This window comes from Aristolochia californica, unplaced genomic scaffold (genome assembly GCF_029961685.1).
Source record: "Aristolochia californica isolate CCGP_79_NKW_82.1479 unplaced genomic scaffold, dmAriCali1.0.hap1 SCAF_12, whole genome shotgun sequence".
NCBI lineage: Eukaryota > Viridiplantae > Streptophyta > Magnoliopsida > Piperales > Aristolochiaceae > Aristolochia > Aristolochia californica.
The window spans coordinates 26,436,529-26,456,604 of NW_027181793.1; the positions used below are offsets into that span (position 1 = coordinate 26,436,529).

The 20,076-nt window shown below is 36.7% G+C and overlaps 2 protein-coding genes across 4 annotated transcripts; both read right to left on the reverse strand.

Moving 5' to 3' along the window:
* Positions 1 to 826: 826 nt before the first annotated feature.
* LOC137945381 (peroxisomal fatty acid beta-oxidation multifunctional protein-like) lies at positions 827 to 10,026 on the reverse strand. The gene is made up of 18 exons (XM_068791254.1): positions 9,792 to 10,026; positions 9,403 to 9,474; positions 8,733 to 8,795; positions 8,547 to 8,603; positions 8,294 to 8,361; positions 8,126 to 8,207; positions 7,954 to 8,009; positions 7,090 to 7,392; positions 6,771 to 6,857; positions 6,354 to 6,528; positions 5,859 to 5,980; positions 5,287 to 5,450; positions 2,895 to 3,149; positions 2,663 to 2,784; positions 2,443 to 2,564; positions 2,215 to 2,363; positions 1,897 to 2,035; positions 827 to 1,379 (listed from the first exon to the last, which is right to left on the reverse strand). Exons 1-18 carry the CDS (start codon positions 9,883 to 9,885, stop codon positions 1,338 to 1,340), a joined length of 2,172 nt encoding a protein of 723 aa, XP_068647355.1. The 5' UTR covers positions 9,886 to 10,026; the 3' UTR covers positions 827 to 1,337.
* Positions 10,027 to 14,604: 4,578 nt separating this feature from the next.
* LOC137946189 (protein CURVATURE THYLAKOID 1C, chloroplastic) lies at positions 14,605 to 20,036 on the reverse strand. 3 transcript variants are annotated; one of them, XM_068792401.1, is made up of 7 exons: positions 19,842 to 20,036; positions 19,642 to 19,746; positions 17,446 to 17,540; positions 16,888 to 16,974; positions 15,668 to 15,730; positions 15,523 to 15,560; positions 14,605 to 14,850 (listed from the first exon to the last, which is right to left on the reverse strand). In XM_068792401.1, the coding sequence occupies exons 2-7, from the start codon at positions 19,739 to 19,741 to the stop codon at positions 14,796 to 14,798; spliced, it is 438 nt and encodes a 145-aa protein (XP_068648502.1). In that variant the 5' UTR covers positions 19,742 to 19,746; positions 19,842 to 20,036; the 3' UTR covers positions 14,605 to 14,795. The 3 variants fall into 3 exon arrangements, with proteins under 3 accessions (XP_068648502.1, XP_068648501.1, XP_068648500.1); XM_068792400.1 differs by having other exon boundaries at positions 19,826 to 20,036; XM_068792399.1 differs by having other exon boundaries at positions 19,891 to 20,035.
* Positions 20,037 to 20,076: the final 40 nt, after the last annotated feature.

The window sequence follows — 20,076 nt, forward strand, 5'->3', positions numbered from 1 at the left end:
GGACGGATCAGGGTTTGCAACAAATCCGACGTACGCGATGGGTTTTACGGGTCGACGGCCGAAATTCATAAAGAAAAGAATTGCGCGCTCGCTGCCGTCGGATTGGAGAAGGATAAAGAGAGGTTCAGGAAGTGGAGAGAGAATTTTCGTGTTTTGAAGATTTGTTTATTGAAAAACTTTGCCCGCTAAAAACGTCCTTGTCTGGAAACTGGATGCTGCGTGCGTACGGATACCGCTAAAATTTCTCCCTGGGCCCTGGCCTGGCCTTTACTTCTTCGAACTGACACCTGGACGGACGATTTATAAATTTTATGATCACTTCTCTCAGGTGAAGCCGTACGATCGGAATGAACGACTAGTATCATCACTACTGTAAGACGCATCTAAGAAGCTCTCTGGGCCCTTGCGCGGAAGACCAATTATTTGACTGAAACGAGACAGCACCCTTTTAATTCAGTCATGACTTACTTGAGTTATCTCGTGACTTAATTGGGTTAACTCTAATTGGTGATCCGAGTCAGACTTGGTGACCCTTCTACAATTTACAGCAGCGCTAGTAGTACTATTACAGGACAATTCCGTGGCTTCTCTGTTCGAGGATCTTAAACTTTCGGTCTTTAATATTGCACCGCAATTAAATGCTTGCAAGAATATTACTCTTTCTGGGAAAGATTTACAAATTTCCCGTCTCTGAAAGTGAATTGAGCGAGAGAGAATTATTTGATCAGGTAAGGCCTTCAGATTTATATAATGCATGCCTGATCTGTTTCGTTCTCACTTAGGAAAAAATGTGTGGCAGTACGTGAGTGCAAAATCGTTCTTGAACCATCTTGTTTCTTTTGTGCCGAAATTCTTTATCTGTGTTTCTTATTGTTGTGGAAACATTCCTCACATTTTTCAGAAGATCCAAAATGACCGATTTCTTATCGTCTCCAACAAAACAGCCAGGCGATCTCTCCCGTCAAGAATGACGTCTGCAAATAGCTCGGAAGGTAACGTGCCAAACGTCTGAAAGAATGGAGGTTATCCCAATTAAGTTCTGAAAGCAGAAAAGGGGAATTAGCCCGGGAAAGGGTTGAAGAAAGACTAACAATCGAACTTCCAAGAAGCAAAATCATTAAACACGTTCTAAGAAAACAGTAACAAGTTTGGGTACAGAGCACAACCACTTTTCTCTTAAATAATCAATAAGATCTCGAAAACCATACAAGAAAGATAAAAGCCATTTTGATTTCAAAATAATTCTTCCAATCAGAAGCTGAATCTTTATTCCCTGTTGATCTCAGAACTAACTGTCTTTGATGAAACATTATTCTTGCGTCCTCCTCGAGCCTCTGTCACAGGCGAGACCTTGATCCTTGAGATGTTGTAGTGGCGCTCTGTCAAAACATGAGAATGTTAGCAGACTGCAAAAGAGGCACACCAGATGGCTCGAACTCCAAGGAATGCAAATACTGGTAATGTAATACTGAACATTAAAGGTGCAAGCTGCAAATATTAGGAGCTTTGGTAGTTTTATTAGTTATTATGGATGAAATAATCTATAATTGGGGTTTATTTTGGATGTAGGGTGTTGTGTATAGCAGGGGGTATCTCAGAAAATTAGGATTATTTTTAAAATATTTAATTATTAGCTAGGGTCAGGATGGTACGGGGGGTGCCCACAATATTATAGGACCCACCAAACTATCATTTATTTAATAAATCATATCCGAGAGAAACGAGAGAGTTGAAACCCCAAAATTGTTTCTTTTGTTTCTCTATGTTTGACACCAAAACCATAATCCAGCTGTCATCAAATCACTTGTAATCCGACTAAGATTCCAGCCTTAGCCTTTCCTATCAACAAATCATTTTTATTTCGTATGAACCAAAGAGCTGAAAGAGAGATCTTACCAAAGGCAGGCCTTTCTTCGCCCTTTCCTCCAAATATTTAGATGGTCTATAGAAACTACCATATAAATCCGCCCACTTCTTGAGGCAGGTATATATATGGCTTGCACCAATCGAGTCTCCCCAGAATACAAGACCACCTCTGCAAGCATAATAGAAACAAAAGGTGTGGGCAGGTAATTAATCATATTATGGATCAGTACATAATAAATAAAATGCCATCTAAATAATGTAGAATGCACAGAAGTGTGTGGAATGGAATCACATAGTCTCAAAATGCATAGCTCCTAGTAGGACAAGAAATTATTTTCCAAAACTCACCTGTATGATGGGAAGCTCATTCCAAGAACTGATGCAATATCAAGGTCTGATGCTCGAACAACAATTTCTTCATCCAGTACTCGGCATGCCTCATTGACAACTGGAAAGAGTACCATCTCCAGGATTTCTTGATCACTCACAGTTATGGGCTTCAAGTGAAATAACCGGAAAAAGTTTTAGTGTCCTAGCATACCAAATAAAATTGCATGAATACAGAAAGAGGGGAACCTTTCCACCAGGCATGATGTTAACACGCCTTCTTGACTCCTCAACAATAGATTGTACAGTTGTATCAGGTTTTGGCTTGCTTCCCTTTTCATACAAGTAGTAGCCCCTTCCATTGCTTTTTCCTGCATAATCATGTCCAGAAAAATGTAAATGATAAAGAAAAGGCTACATGACCAGCATAAAGACAATCTCAATTTATAAGCTCAATCTTGATCCCTACCATTTCGTCCACTTTCTACCAGAAGCTGAACAAGTGGGGAGCTAAAAGTTCTACCAGGAAAGGCAGAAGAAAACTCTGCTCCAACTGCTAAGGCTACTCCATATCCTGCTAAATCTTGAAGCCTGCCAGAACCATCATTCAAAAGGTGCAACACATGAGCATGTGCACAGATGGATAGTCAGTGCTGATGTACAAATCAATGCAGAGATAAAATTTTGAAAAAAATGCTTACTGGAAGGGGCCCATGGGCATTCCAAAACTGCTAATTACTCTGTCTATTCGAAACACATCCACACCCAAATGTAACAACATCATTGCCCCTTGAGTATATGGGAAGAAGGTGCGATTAACAGCAAATCCGGTGCAATTTCCAACAACAACAGGGACTTTTTTTATAACCTTTCCAATTGTCATTAGATCAAGAATAACTTGTGACGAAGTCTTCTCGGTACGAACAACTTCCAAGAGAGGCATCACATGAGCCGGACTGTCCATCAAAGAACAGATTAACTACATCACATATTGAAGTGAAAATCTGATGCAAGGTAAATGAAGACATCCATCATACATTATTATGCCACCATTCATAAAGAAAAAACACATTATAATGCCAGGTTATTTTAGAGATAATTAAATTACTTTCTCCAGTTACATGGGGGATCAGTGGTCCTCAGATAATATTGTTGCTTGAATATCTGCTATTGCTGCTGATATAATTTTTTTTCTAGAAAACCAAAAACAATTAAACAGAGAGTTTACATTAATGAAAGGAGCTGCCCGCTGAGAGGAGATTTTTTGGATCGAAGTCAGTAAGTAACCAAAAAGCAGACGTTCAGCATGCAATAGAAGCAACCCTCATGAAACTGAATTAGTTTTCCAGCCTCCTATTAAAACTCCCAACAAATATCAAATTAGTACTCTGTTTATTACTTGGAATATGACTTTCGGCACTCATAACTCTATAATATTATTTAGATTTAACTTTATGATACTAGTTACAGGACAGTAATTTGGCTCACCTACTTCACAGGAGAATGGTTGAGGCCTTGCTTGACTGAAGAACTCAAAATGAAGATTCCAAAGAAGATTGTCCAGGTCCTCACCCAGCCACTCACATGTGGATATATGGCCACGTCAGGAAAATCCATATACCAGCTTACTGGGATTAAAGTTACCTAGTCATGCGTCAATTCTATAAATGTTTGTGGTTCTACCTCTCTCTATGGCTTTTGCCTTTCAAATTTTCTTTTATTCTCTTCACTCTCATTGCAGTCAGCTGTTTTCTTCTTTTATTCAATGTTTCTTTGACCTACTTCTTCCTTGTTTTCCCTTGGTATCTTTCTTTGGTTTCTCTTTAGTAGGTGGCTCATTCAGGTACTAGTTCATGAGAGCATCTTAATTGAGTTTTTTTATCATATTCTTCAATTGCCCAAATTACCGGATAAACAATCTGTCAATCCAGTTGCAGGAAATGGGACAAGGCATTTGTGCACTATTTGAGCAATATTAACACAAGAGAGCCTACTCTCTTTTTTCTTCTTTTTTAGCATAAACAAGAGAACCTAAGTCTCCACTGTAATCCATGATAACCATACAACCAAAATAAAAATCAGAAAGTAGAAATGAGGAAAGCTGTGACAATTGAAAATGTAAGCCCTTACAAAAATGAATAGATGTAATTAAACTCCAGAAATCCATGACCATAGAACTCAATAGAATTCAACATACACTACCCAAACCTCAGAGAACAACTAGTAAAAACCTGCCATCTTGGAAATTGAAGAAAATTGGAGAATGCGACATACAAATGACAACTAGAGCATATGAAACGCGAGTTTTAGAGTTTCTAACTTCTAGAAAGGAGGTTCTTCCTCTTTATATTAGTTACCTCTTAACTGCTTTCTCATTTTCCTTTCTACTCCATTTTATTTATCTGCTTATTCTTTCTCGTGGTCTCTAGTTATCTTATATTTAACCCCCTTACGAATATCCTCTTCTCACTCTTTCATTTTCTTTTCCTTTACATATGCTTCTATCTTTCTCACATATCTTCTGTTGGTCTTCCTCTCCTTCTCTTCTTTGTGTTTCTCCTTTCAGATGGTTTCCTTCCTTACGTTGGCACTTCAGTACAAAAAAATGAAGGAAAGAAATGTGTGATAGTTAGAGGTTGATCAACATTCTTGTGATCCAATATCTGTTCTCTTCTTGTGCTTCCTCGACTGGCCCTTGCCTTTTTACTTTTCTTGGGGAGAAGGAACTCCACTCCAGGATGGGGCTACTGCTTTTACACTTTTTTTTTTTTTGGTATTTGCTGACCTTGATGGCAACTTAGTAAAAAATACTAAGATGGATTTCTTTCCGTTTAAGAGAAGCGGCCTTGGCTAGTATTACCAGATTCATGTGGCACAGTCTCACTTAAAAGTCAGCATGACCAGCAAGTCTTATGCCATGTTCTAAAAGCTGATTAGAATCTGTTTTGAATAGCTTAGGGATACTACACCTTCACTCAACTTGTACCAACCAAATCAGATTTCGTCACACTATTTGTTAGTCATAAAAAATATAATTATGTTGTCTCATTTTTTTACATGCATATACAAATACAAGTACAACCAAATGCTGACCTAAAAAAGTGAGCTCCCACAATACGATCTTGAGAAGAGGTCTTTTCTCCAACAATACGAAGATCAATAGTGGATGTATTTGTAGCCAAAATACAGTGAGCAGGGCAGGCCTTTTCGATTTCGCCAAATATTGATTGCTTCAGTGAAACTTTCTCAATAACAGCCTACAAAGACAAGGAAGCAAGAGAGAATAAAGTGAAAAAATTAAGGAGAAACCACCCATATCATAGGCCAACCACAAGTTACTGGATTATCAACCCCAAGCGCCAAAGCATACAACTACAGTGTACTTACTACTTGATACCAAGGGCAGAAACCAGGAAGACATGACGCTCTTAAAGCCTAATAGCCTAGATGAATTAATCAGACAATTCTCAACTCCATGGACCATGTATAGTTCAATACTCATAGAGAAATTATCCGAGGTTCGGAATATTTGGCCATACTTTGTTAAATACCAAATATATCAACCAAGAACAGTTACAGCAGTGCTAGTAAAACAAATAAAAAATATTGCAAAAATGATTCATACATGAAACATTCTTTAACTTCAAAAACAGTGAAAGACTAACCTCTATGACCATATCCACATCTTTAAACTCAGAGTAATCCAATACACCTTTAAGAAGAGAGAAAGCCTTGTCTGCCTTATCTTGTGTCAGCTTCCTCTTCGTCACTAAGCCTTGAAGATTAGCTGGCAGGTGTGGCAAATTAAACCATGTAAAACTAGCAGAAGAATCACAGTAATCCACGTGGACTTCTCAAAATAATACTAAGATAATGCTTTAACTCGTTTGAAGTTACAAATACTTTACTTTTGTCCTGAAACAAAGACCTTTCAGTCACATTGGTCTTTCTGGTGACAGTGTCAATAAAAGTCGCATCTTTGACTAAGATCATCAATTCTTACCTGAGAGGCATGACCCAGCAAGAGACATATACCATAGTTGTGGACTAAATCTCTACTAACAGTTGAAACTATGGGCAGTACTATCCAGAAACCAAGAAAGACAATAGCCAACAATAGTAAAAGTTCTTTGAATCACAATGCGAGCAAAAATAAGCACCTGAAATCATTTTCATTCCTCTCTCCAAATAATTAGAGTTTACTTCCTTAAGAATAACAAATATGTTGCCCAAAATAAGTGCTGTAGCTATGCCCGAGCCCATCAGACCTCCACCAATGACTGCAGCTTTTTTAATGTGCCTTGGCCTGAGCCCGATATCAGTAATCTTGGGTACCTATATAAACCAAAAGCAGAAATTTTTTCCTCAAACACAACCGTGCAGATAAGTTTATCACAGAATTTTTAAGTCTATCAAATTTACCTCTGCTAGATCTTGATTAAGGGTTTCCGCATGCTTATAGTTGCTAGCATAATATTCATGTATAATATCCAAATTGGTATGGGAATGGGTAAAGAAGCTTTCAAATATGTATGTCAAATCTTAGTGAATAGATCCAAAACAAGATCAATTAATACCTTTGATGTTGCACGTTGTGCTAAGAAGACATGAACAAGACCCTTTGAAGTGGGTGATAGCACCAACTGATTGAATAGCTTTTCTTCCTGTTGCAGTAACTCTTATTTAGCATACAATTACACTAGAATTAGTATCACAAACAACTGATTTACATAAATATAGAAAATATTCATAGCTTTCCTGGCATATTTAAAAGCTAGTGGCCCTCATGACTAATCACCAGCTGTGATAATTAATAAAAAATCGAAAAAATTCAAGTAACACATGCACCATGGTCACAAAGGAAAGCAAGAAAAGCAGCAGGAAGGATCAGAATACTTTCAAAACACCAGCATATCCACCAAAAGCAACGCCCTCCTCAACTGCATCAAGGCATGCCTGGTGCTGCGGCATATTAGGTGCAGTCTGTCTCGCCCGATCCCTTGCGGCTTTAAGTATCTGTCGAGCTTCAGAAAGGGAACCAAGTTTATCTGTTCTGCGAAGTGAAGAGAGCCAAGGTTTATGCCTCTCAGCAATATCTAGAGCCCAACGCTTTGAGAATCCCAGCAATTCTTCCGAAGATACCACAGCATCAATTAGACCAAGCTCTTTCCCTTCACTGGACGTGATCGACTTCGATAACTGTGTAAAGTTTATTAGTTCACAATGTTTAAGCATGATACACGCAAGATTTGGAAGCGAGGAACTGAATAGCAAGTCAAATGGACAGAAACATAAAATCGATGTCTTTAGGTGAGTGAAGAACATCTAGTCATAGCTTAGACCAGAGTTAAACTGACAGTGTTTTTCAGTATAGTAGAACACCTGACTGCAATCATATATATTTTTTATGCTGGAAAAGTGAACTTTCATTTGCTTAAAGGAGGGATTTAAGAGTTCATTATTTGTTGCTAGAGACATTATGAATGTGTCCATAAAATGTATATTTTATGATAAATATCTGGAATAATCAAGTGAGACAGAGAAACAAATGGTTGTTTTAAGTTAATAGTTTATGCTTTTTTCCCTTAAAATAGGATAATCAAAGTATTATCATCTTTATACTATTCGTTTAAATAAAAAATCCCCATAGACACCTAAAGTCAAGGTATCCAAGTACAAATTAATCATCCAGAAATTTTATTCCCATTGTTAGCATCTGACAAGATTTTTTGAGTAGATACATAACAAATGAATACATACCAACATCATATCAACAGCCTTTGAGATCCCTACAAGCCTTGGAAGTCGTTGTGTTCCTACAAAATGATCAAGCATTTCTGACTGAGAGCAATGATGGATTTAGAGTCACTAGCATATACATATACGCATAGATAGATAAAGAGGGGGGAAGATAAAGAGAGAGAGAGAGTACCTCCAAATCCAGGAATAACTCCAAGTGTCAGTTCTGGCAAGCCAAGCTGAGTTTGTCGTGTAGCGATGCGGGCATGACATGCCTGAACAGTACAATGAAGCAGAAAGGTAAGTTTTAAAGACATCACTGTGAAGAGAAATGTTGAATTAAATGAAACATAGAACAAACCATTGCTAATTCTAGTCCACCACCAAGTGCAAGTCCTTGAACAGCAGCAACAGAAGGCTTTTTGGCATCTAGGAATATGACATTCGTGTCAGAAACACTGTACTGAAATAAGGTCTTCACAGAGCATGACTACTTAGTTGGTGTTAGAAGTATTTCTATATGATAACAGAACATCTTCGATTATACATTTTTTTTTTTCTGAAAATTGATGAGAGATCTTCAATATAACATGACGATTAATTTATAGAAAGACCTTCAATTGTGTTAACCATCAGTTCCACAGATACACTTGGTAGAAGGGAAAGATCTCCTGCCAAAGGGGAAAAAAAACACCAGACAAATTATGAGGTTTGGAATCAAGTATAAAAAAAAAAAAAAAAAAAAACTAGAGTAAATGTCTGCAAAACTCAATAATATCATAAGTCATGGTTGACAATACCAGTCTTGTGGACTTGCTGAAAAACGTTGATGTCAAACCCCCCAGAAAACTTGCCTCCATCACCTATTGATACAGTTAGAATTTTATCAGGAGAGTCAATCAGGAAATAAAAAAGCTAAGTTATGAAAGAATTAGAAGAACAAGGACACAGAAGAAGTCTGTGACTAACAGCAAGAGTGATCAGAAAAACAGAAGTATGGGCTTAAAGAAAGAAAAGTAGAATTTAAAAAAAAAACAAAGTAAAAAAATAAAATAAAAAAATTGAGCGAGTGATCATTCCAATCCAAAGGGAATCAAGTATTACCCAAAAATTTCCAGAAATCGAATTTCTCACACTTTAAACTGAGTCAAAAGCGACTCACCATAGTTCTTTAGTTCACTCTCTTTGTCACAGTTATTTCTAAGACATAATTCTTAATTACATCTTTTCCAGACGAATAATAGTACAGTGAGCAACAACAACAATAATTATAAGAATAACAATACGTAAAATAGTAATCTTTCTCACAAAAAAAAAGTAAAATAGAAACAAAGAAGTTTCTCATTAAGGTTAATGCGTTCATCGAAGCTTAGTTTTTAGTTATGTTTATAATTTAAATGTTTTATTAAGGCATATTCAAAATTACAAACTTCGACACATATATATCCAGAGTACTATAAAATTAACAACCAATTATGACAATAGCTTTGACGTCATCTCTTCTCATCGCTTCATCATACGTCGCCTTCAGTCCCGCAATAACTGCAAGCAGAAAAAATGAGAAATTAAAACGAGAAAAAAGGAGGAAAACCGAACACATGCTAGAAGAGAGTGATATCAGCAAAATCACTTAAAAAACCCATAAAATCACGAAATTCGGCATGCAAGCCATATCCAAAACCACTCGGAAAGTTCCTTAAACCTGAAATCACAGAGAAAAAACCAGCAAAGGAAAAATACAACTTCGGCTGATAGGTAGGAAGTCAGCAAGAACACGAGAGTTCCTCAAATTCCAGCAACCGAAAAAAAAAAAAAAAAAAAAAACAGGAGTTCAGAGGAAGCAAAGAAACGGAGCTCACCAGGCGGAGCTAACGCATTAACAGGAGGATTGGAGATCTTGATGACAGCGACTCCATCGCTTCCGACGTCGATCGACACCGGCGCTCTTGCCATGAGTGCAGAGGAACAGAAGCCGGAACAGGAGGAGGAGGAGAACGACGGGGAGGGTATAGTAGGAAGAAGCGAAACTGAATTAGATCTTCCGGAGATTTGATAATTCGAAACGATCGGGCGAGTCTTTCCTTTATGCACGAAGACGACAAGAGCGAAGTCGCTTTTGATTTCTTTGTAACTTGTAAGGTGATAAAGAAAAACGAGACGTCCGGTTCAAGCAGGACAACTCAGTCTAGAAGACGGAATTAAGGAACTCGACAGATGTGGAGTCGACTCAGCCGTACCCCGTAGTGACGACGAGATAAGATATCGGATGCGTGGGAAAGCGTTCCCCGGTCAATCAGTCGTGACACATGAATCGTGGGTCCCAACGGCTTAATGCGTTCCGTGTCTCACATGATCATGGCACTTCACCTACCTATGACATGGTAAAACACGTTTGTTCCTTCGTTTTTGACCATGCATGTCTAGATATGTCGCAGATGAGTTCAAGTACTAGTGTTAATATCTCAAAATGAAAAATATAATATAAATAAAAGAATCGGTAACTTTTTATAATATATTTAAATAAAATTATTACCTAAATAGATAATTAACCAAAATAAATATAGTTACTATATTTATAAGTGATTTAATGTAGTATTAAAATATATTAATATACTAATTAATGAAAATACTATATTATATTAATTAATATTTATAGTTTATTATAAATTAATATAATAATTAAATGGGACAAAAATAAATTCTAAAAAGTAAATAAATAAAGGAAAAAATAACAGAAGTGACTATAATAAATAAATTAATAAATTAATTGAACTGAAGAAATAAAAAAATATTTTATTAATAACAGAAGATGGATTTTTTATGTACTACTAACTAATATTATATTTTATAAAATTAAAAATGATTAGTTTAATTAATTATAAAAATAGATAATTAAACCAAAATAATTGATCAAATGCTCTCTTTAAAAATATTTTAATTACCATGCTTCAATTTATAATTTAATATAGTAATAAAATTAATGAATATAATAAATAAATTGATATATTATTTTATTAATAAACTAGGATAAATTAAAACTTAAAAAACATGCTTGAAAAAGAACCGAATTACTCGTAATAGTCCACAATTTACAGCATAAAAGCAAATATTTATGCCTTGGATTATAACAACGAGTTCATGCATTTAATATTAAAATCATCAACTTATTAGTTTAGTACATATGAACGACAAAATACATGTTCAAAAGCGATAAGATATAACCATCAATGATCATTCCACATGCTAGTCGCTATGACATCTTGAAATTATGCGGCTCTTGTGGATTCTAATGCATGCAACCTCCACATGTTTGTTGATAGGTTGTCTTCATTGATAAGATCATCGTTATCTTCATCCTCATTTAAACCTGCTAATCGAACCTCATCACCGGCTCCACCAAACTCATTACCTGAATCACTAAGCCATCCGAATCTCCTCACCACATGGCAAGATTATTCTATAACAATTCAAAATTATTCAACAACATTCTATAACATTTACAAATTAATTGAACTAATTCTATTGCAGATGACTAGAACAATGCAAAAACAAATTCATCAAGTTCAAATTTACCGAACACCCTTGGTAAAACCCCATATAACTTTGCAGTCACTACGAACTGTACCTTGTCAGTGATGGGGGTTGGCTTTCGTTGGCTAATGGATGCCCGTGTAATGCGACACAACCTAGTTTGAACTAGACTCAACCCACCCATTAGCCTCATAAACCCTAAACCCACCCTCCATTAGCCCCTAAACCTTAAACCCTAATTCCATTAGCCCCTAAACCCTAAACCCTTAACCCTAACCCTAATTTCAAAACCTAAACCATATACTTTTGTATATTAAACCCCCTACAAACCCCAAACCCTAAACCCTAAACCATAAAAACGAGATTGAACCCTAAATACCATAAACCCTAACCCTATATCCCGAAATTATGTAGGAAGTAAACAATAAATACAAATATTGCATACAAAAAATTAAGATCAAATCAAATATAATGGTAAATTAATAATAAAAAATTAGGGTTTAGGGTTACCTTCTGAAATTTGGGGAAAATTGAAACCTAAGGTCGAAATCGAAGCCAAATGGGGAAATCAAGGGAAATAGAAGTAGAATTGAAGAAATTGACGTTGAAATGGGAAAATCGAAGGAAATCAAAATCGAAATGGGTTAAATTGAAGGAAATCGGGAGGATTTGTAGGGGAAAAGAGAAGGCCGAGAGAGACAGGGAGAGGAAATGTGAAGACAATGAAGAGATAAGAGATGCGAAGACGATGAGAAAGGAGAAGAGATACGAAGACAACGAAGGGAGAAGAAGCCAAAGGGAGTGTGAAGACGATGAGAGAAAGAAGATAGCGGGAGAAAAAAAATTTCGGGAGAGGAAAGCCGAAAGGAGAACAAAGCGCAAATGAAGGGAAAAAATTTCGTCGGGGGAGGCAACGATGCGTCCGAACGACACTTCAAGTTAATAACTCATAAAATTGGGCTGAACCACAATTCCACCATTATAGCCTAAGTAAATTACCTACAATGCTGGCGCTCATTCACCACTAATGGCCTAATCAAATTAACTATGTAACGCGCATAAACTTCATTGTTGACTAACCCCCCATTAGTTTTCTCTTTTCTTTAAGCAACTTCTATTGAGGATGGTTTTGTAAAAGAGTTTTTGCTATCGTAAGGATAGCTGTCGTCAAAGACGAGACCGCATCATCTGATGTTATTCTCTTCGTTCAGTTCTCCACAAATGCTAAAAACAGTTACCTTCATAATTATCTAAGAAAGAAAAAAAATACATAGTATAATTAGAACCTTTAAAGCCCACAAATTCAAATTAATTTTGGCATTTTATTATAATTCTGATGATTCTTTTGAGTAATAAAACGTTTAATTGTAACATTCGACTTTAAACAAGAATTGGTTTTAGTCTTCTTCAAAAGGTATAATAAAATAGGTCTCCTTAACAAATATCACCCTTTCTTTGGCATTGCAGCAAGCCTAGTATACATCCTTGCCATGGACTGCTATCCTCTCTGTTGAGAATTTAATATCGACCGGGCCAGTCACTTGATCGCAGAAAATTGCCTACGGAGGAAAAAATCATCCCAATATAATGTTCGATGAATTAAAAATAAATATAAAAAGAAAAGAAATTAGGCCTCGACCAGTTATTAATGCAGAATACCATGGACATTTTACCTACCTGGCTGGAGTTATTTACATAATATTAAATTACCTGAGTCACAGTTAAGAGGACTATCTGGTTCAGGGTGGGCCATCAATGCAATTATAGCCCTGCAAACAGATTGTAGTGTCCATGCAGGACTCCACGCATTCTTCAAGATGTCTAAGCAAATCTCCGGTCCCTAGACGCCAAACTCCGAATCGCGCATCCGCAACCCGATTCCTTCCCCTCGTCGGCCGGTTCGATAAGACCCATGACATCCATAAGGAAAATTCTTCCCACATTACGACAGTTTTTTGACAGCAACACGTTAACAGGGAAGGGAAAGAGATGGACACAGTTCGCTCCAATCCTATTGAGGTGATTTACTTACTAACCGCGATGTGCAACTGCGGTGAGGGAGGTGATGCCATTTTTCAGCAAAACCCTGTTGCAGATTGGTTCTTTGATGGAGACAAACGACCTCTTTGATGATCCCACGGCTTCTCAACCCAAGGGAGAGAACAGAGACGGAGTTGAGAAGAGAAAAAACTGAAAACTATATTCCTAAAATGGAAACTAAAACAGAAAACATAAAAAATTAAAAAACTCTATTAATTATTATTTATTTATTTATTTATTTATATTCAATTATTTCCTCCTACAAATTTATTTTAAATTTTGTATTTTAATGTATCATACATTTTGTTTCTTTTTATATATTTATTTTAAATTAAATATTTATTATAGAACTTAATTCTTAATTATGTTTTATGAATAATTTTATATTTAATTATTTTTTAACCTACATTAAGTATTTTTATTATTCAAATCTCTATTTTATATTTCCTTCTTTTCCTTTCGTGATTTAATAAATTCAATTATTACTTTTTCGTTTTAATTTTATTTTCTATAGATTTTCTGTTAGACTAAATTCTCATTTTTTGTGATATTTATATTACATATTTATTTTCTGAATTATATTTATTTATTTTATCATTTCCCCATAATATAAAGTAATTATAAAATTATTTTCTGCATATTTTAAATTTAAATTCAAAACTCTTTCCTAAATTCCATGGAAAGTTAATCGGCCCACTTAAGGATAATTTTTTCGCTACTTAAAAATTGTATTCTTATAATCGGACGACTGAGATAACCGTTAATCGAATAGCTAAGATAGCTATTAATCATGATCAGATGGGTGAGATAACATTTTGTATGTTTCGCTCTAAAAGATTGTTCGTATTGGATCAACCCTCTATATGTATAAATTTAAGTTCCGAACAAAATCTTATTGACACACGATAGCATTCCGTCCAATGGGGATGTTACTTGAGCTATTAATAATTAAACTAAATTAAAATAGAGAGACAAGAAAAAGCAAATAATACTAAAAAACGGTGAAAATTATTTAAGTAAAAAATAAATGGCAGTGTTATCATCACGATGGATGCCCACTTTAGGTAAGTAAGAAGCTTTAGAATTTGTGCTGAAAAAAGATTTGCTTCAAATCCAAGGTATTACCATCTTTTTACTATTTTACAACCGCAGGCTAAATAAAGTACCTGTTTGAAGCTACTTGAGTAGTCAGATCAATGAACTGATCATTATACCAAATTTTACCGAACGAAAAAGAAAAAGCAGGAAAAAATGCTCCTTGAGCCCTTTTCTCAGCTCTTAATCTTCTGGTTTCACTGGCCTAGTACATCAGAAATTGATTTCTCAAGAATCTTCAATAGCTCTTCCCTGGAGAACAAACAAAAAAAGTGCACGAGATTGTCATAAATGCTTCAAATATCAAATCCATTGAGCTTCAAGTTTGATCTGTTTTTCAGAAATGAAAAGACAGAGACCATGTTCGATTGAGCACGAAATTGCATAAACTGTTCTGGTAGGAATTAAGATAAAACCGTGACATGCTAAACCAATAAAATGGTTTTAATTCTGTGGGAGCACAACCACATGAATCAGTTTGCATGTGTATTGGATATTCAAATGGGAGCTCTTCTTATGAGATGGAAAATCAAAGAACAGTAAACTCCAAAATAAAAAATAGAGAAAGTCATAGATGATTTTTTATTATAATACACTTGAACTGCAAAAGAGTAAAAGACTAATACTAGGTCCAGTTAAGTTTTCCAACTCATATGCACTCGATGTTTTTTTGTCAAAACAATTAAACAGTGCAATTAGTAAGTTTATCACCAAAACTGTGCTGTTTTGTTGGAACTGCCTCAAGTTGCCATTCATTTCCATATAAAAAGCCTAGGTGGGTTCAGTCTAGTGGATCCCCACATACAAATAGAAAAAAAGAAAAAAGAAGGATGAGGATAATCAGCAAATCTTAAGATAAAAAACGAAATGGTATAGAGACCTAGGAACAGAAGAAAAATAAAGGTGAAGACAGAATCTGCGTACCTATCGGGTTTGAAAAGGAGATATCGGTACACAAACCACTGGTAGAAGAGGATACTCCATGGTTAACAGTGAATATTAAGCTTTCAAACTAAAGCACAAATCAACCAAATTTTTCATTAAATAAAAGACTAATCAAACAACTTACCGAAGAGAACAGTATTCCAATAAACTCAAATACATTTGGGACAATAGGAAGCTTGTCTATCGCCTGCATGTGTAAATCAGTATCAGTCACATGAAGCTGACAAGTCCCTGACTACTCAATCTCAAATGTGTTAACAAAAGGAATTACTTCTGTTATCCAATGCCATGGTACGTGATAGTGACAAATTGATTCAAGATTTCGCATGAATTCGTTAGGCACTAATTTAGTAGAGCAAAAATTTTATCACGTGGAAAAGGAATATGCACAAAAAAAAAAATCAGCTAATGAAGTCATTGTGGATTTCTTTTTCCCAAACCAATCCTTGGTAAGTCGTCCTCACCACATCCATCCATGTCAGTTTTGACCTTCTTCTATTGTTTGCCTCTCCTCAATTAACATTACTAGAAACCCCTTCTAATGAATGTATGATGAGATCAATGTGGAACATGAATAACCTATTTCAAAAAACAAGGGGAGAAGGAGAGGTTTAAATCAGTTTACAGGTGCATATTGGATGTTGAAACTGAAATTTGGAGAGGAGAGTGACAGAGGAAATTAAGGGGTTAGAAGTAGGGAGTAAGGCTGGGATAAGGTTTAAATGGAAAAGGTTAGGTTACTCAGGATGGTGGAGTGATGAGTTCATCTAAAGCAGCAAATGATGTACTAGAAAGCTTCAGAGCTTTAAAGTCATGGCATGTTTTAGTATACTTTTTTTTTTTTTTTTTTGATAGTGAAGGGTCTAATATTAACGGCAGGGCTTAGATAGTGCACTCCTTTGGGCCTATGTCAAGGCTCCATATTCACAACATTTGGTGGATATCTCTTACAACTTGTGGAATATTTGGTTGTTAAGAATAGCTTTTTGACATCTTCTACAAGGTCTAAAAGAAGTACAACTTTGTCCAAGGAACCATTTGCTACTTATCGATATGTTTTTATTAGTACCAATATGCTTTTATTAGCCATTTGCTACATACCAATACGTTTTTATTGGCCATTGGCTAACGGTATGATTTTATAAGGTCAGTTGTTATGGCCTAATCTCTATGACTACAGCATGTTTGTATCTAGCCTTTTTCTTATAGAAAGATTCATTGTTCCCATAAATAGAATTACCTAGTACAGAAACAAAAAAGGAAATGGACCTGATCATTTTAATTAGCTCAAGAAACAGTATTCTTCACTCCATTTGGCTTTTCAGAGAGAGTTACAAAGATTACCGTAATCAGATTGGTAGATGCCCAAAGTGCTATAACGGCTGCCAAACTTAGTCCGACAAGACCAATTCGATCTTCAGATTTGTCCCACTGTTCAGCATAAATGAATTCAATGAGATTTGTTTCACAAGTGAAAACTGTATACGTGAATAAAGTCCCATAGTAAGACAAAATAGGTGTCAACATTCCAACACAGAAATGTAGTAAATCTATTCTGATGGAATAGGTAGGAAATGATATTTAGAGAGGATTATGGTTGCTTCTACAAGTCTAATCCACTGATCCAAGTTTCTTGCTTTGTATTGGTATTTATCCACCTAACGCCAATTCTGTGTTTTTGCAGAAGGGTAGCTATAAGACAAATGGCAAACTGTTATTTTTCCTCAATTATTCTAATGCTAAAGGCTGTCCATGCTGCCTAATATCCCTGAAGTATCCTTATACCATACAGTTTGACAAACTGATGAAAGATTGAATAACTGTTTCTTTGAAAAAGTCATTTCCATCCAAAAAGAAGATGAAGATAAATGGGCATGAAGCAGGATTCTCATTAAAACTCACTGCATTTTGAACCGACTTAACAATACTCTGTGAGGGAGAGGAGTCGGAACTGTCTCCAACTGCCTTTGCAATAATAGTGACATATTTCTGTCTTTCTGCGACAAAAGAACAACCATAATTGAACCACTTTATAAAACAAGAAAGAATAATTTGAGTATGTAGAAAGGAGATTAAATTTTTAAATATGGAACCCACCAATCGGAGGCCCAGTGCAGAAGACCACATTATTGTTAATTTCCACTCACCTATTACAGTACATGAGAACAGCATATTTTACTTGTAGTGGAGCTATCTAACCCTTACGCTGGATTCCCCACAGAACTTGTAGATTGGGGATGAAAATCAACTATACTAGTAAAAAAAGTCCTAATTCTTAAGTATGTGCTATATGAACTGCAGAAGGAAACCTACTTTAAATGCTTCATCACTGTATGGAAATTCTAGTTCCAAGACAAGCTGCTACAAGATTCCATAACAAAACAGAAACTTGAGGTTGAAATTATTACTAGAATTCCCATATCTTGTGTTTCTTATTGTTGTTTGTCTAAAATAAGAAAATGAAATGCGAACTTTGAACATGAAAGATTCATTTTAAGTTCCTTTAGAGGGTGGAGCTCATGCATTGCATAAAACATCATTATGGAGGTATACACAATTCTCTAACAACTCATCTAGGTTTTTGTATGTAGATTAACAGTAGGCATCAAATTCAATTTGCATTAACCAGTAAACTGGTTAATTCATCCTCTACAGCAACCCACAACCTATTTATAAAATGGTTCGTTAGTCCATGTGCCTTAAAAGCAGCAATGATAATCTCTAAATTTTTACATATAATTTATTGTCAATTTTACAATATTCTTTTGAAAATTCACTTGCTTTCTTGGACCAATGACTGGTCAATCAAGGTTTTGGAAGCTCACACACAGGAAGAGCCAAACAGTGCTACTGTCAGAGTGGTTTCGTCCACTCTTGTAGGCGGTAGCTTTCCTTACCTAACAGATCGGTCTTTTGGGTTTATTGGCTAGCCGCTGTCATGGTATCAGAGCTGGGCACGCCACGTCCCGCGTCGAATCCCGTGAGAGGCGGGGTGGGTATCATAGTGATTCCGTCCACTCTTGTAGGCGGTAGCTTTCCGCACCTAACAGGTCATGACAGCGGCTAGCCAATACATCGAAAAGGTCGACCTGTTAGGTGCGGAAAGCTACCGCCTACAAGAGTGAATGGAACCACTCTGACACCCACCCCGCCCATTCTTGACCGCCTCTTACGGGATTCGAACGCGGGACATGGCGTGTCCAGCTCTGATACCATGTCAAACGCCTAGCCAATACACCAAGAAGGTCAACCTGTTAGGTGCGGAAAGCTACCGCCTAGAAGAGTGGACGGAACCACTCTGACACCCACCCCACCCATTCTTGACCGCCTCTCACGGGATGTGGCGTGCCCAGCTCTGATACCATGATAGCGACTAACCAATACACCCCAAAAGACCGATCTGTTAGGTGCGGAAAGTTACCGCCTACAAGAGTGGACGGAACCACTCTGACGCCCACCCCGCCCATTCTTGACCGCTTCTCACGGGATTCGAACGCGGGACGTGACGTGCCCAACTCTAATACCATGTCAAACACCTAACCAATACACCGAAAAGGTCGACCTGTTAGGTGTAGAAAGTTACCGCCTATAAGAGTGGACAAAACCACTCTGACAGCTACAACTTATTGGACATCACCTTGAAGTAAGCAACAACAAGTTGTAACTCCTACGGGCTACTCTGATTTGCTAGTCACACAAAAGCATGGAGTGTTAGCATGAGGTTGTCACGGTTAGTTTAATTAGATACCACGGTCAGTTTAGGACATTGCCAGTCTCCAAGATACCGGGTGAGAATACTCCTGGCAAGCACGGAGGGAAAAGGAGCCTTACCATAGTCAGAGTGCTGACTTTCAAGTCTACTACAGTGCAGTTTAAGTAACAGTTCACGTAGACATCAAGGGGTACTTCTTTTCTTGTAATCGACTAAGTAGAAAGGCTCAGTGACCCCCCAAAACACTGAAGACATTATCCCAAGATTTGTCTCCAGTTGGACTTCAGTTCATTGGATACACCCACACACACACACACAAAGAAAGAAAAAGAAAGAAAAAGAAAAAAAAACTCCTCGAAACGAGAAGTGCGAAATGGAATACTCACGTCCAACAATTGAAATGGGAAATGCCGGAAGACTTCGGGACAGGAATTTCTGCCCATGGCACAAAAGAGAGGGAGAAGGGACCGAAATCGAAAAAGCCATTGAACCTGAAAACAGGGCAGGGAAGGAACAATCAAAAAATCAATATAAACTTCATGAAACTCGCAGAATTGACAGGGTTTCAACCTAGGAAAAGGAGTACAGGAAGAAAATTAAGAATTTCAGCAAATATAAATCCGGAATGCGGAGACCAGTGATCTTCTCTGCCTGTTGACAAAATGCTGAAACAGCCAGTACTCGTAAGCCTCCCAATCCACAAAAAAAACCTCCGCTTTTGTTATATTTCTCTTAAAGAGAGGTCTTGGACGTGTGGTCGAATTAAAACGACTAGAATTTGGGAGAATATCGAAATCAGTCTCCCATTGGCTTAGACGGGT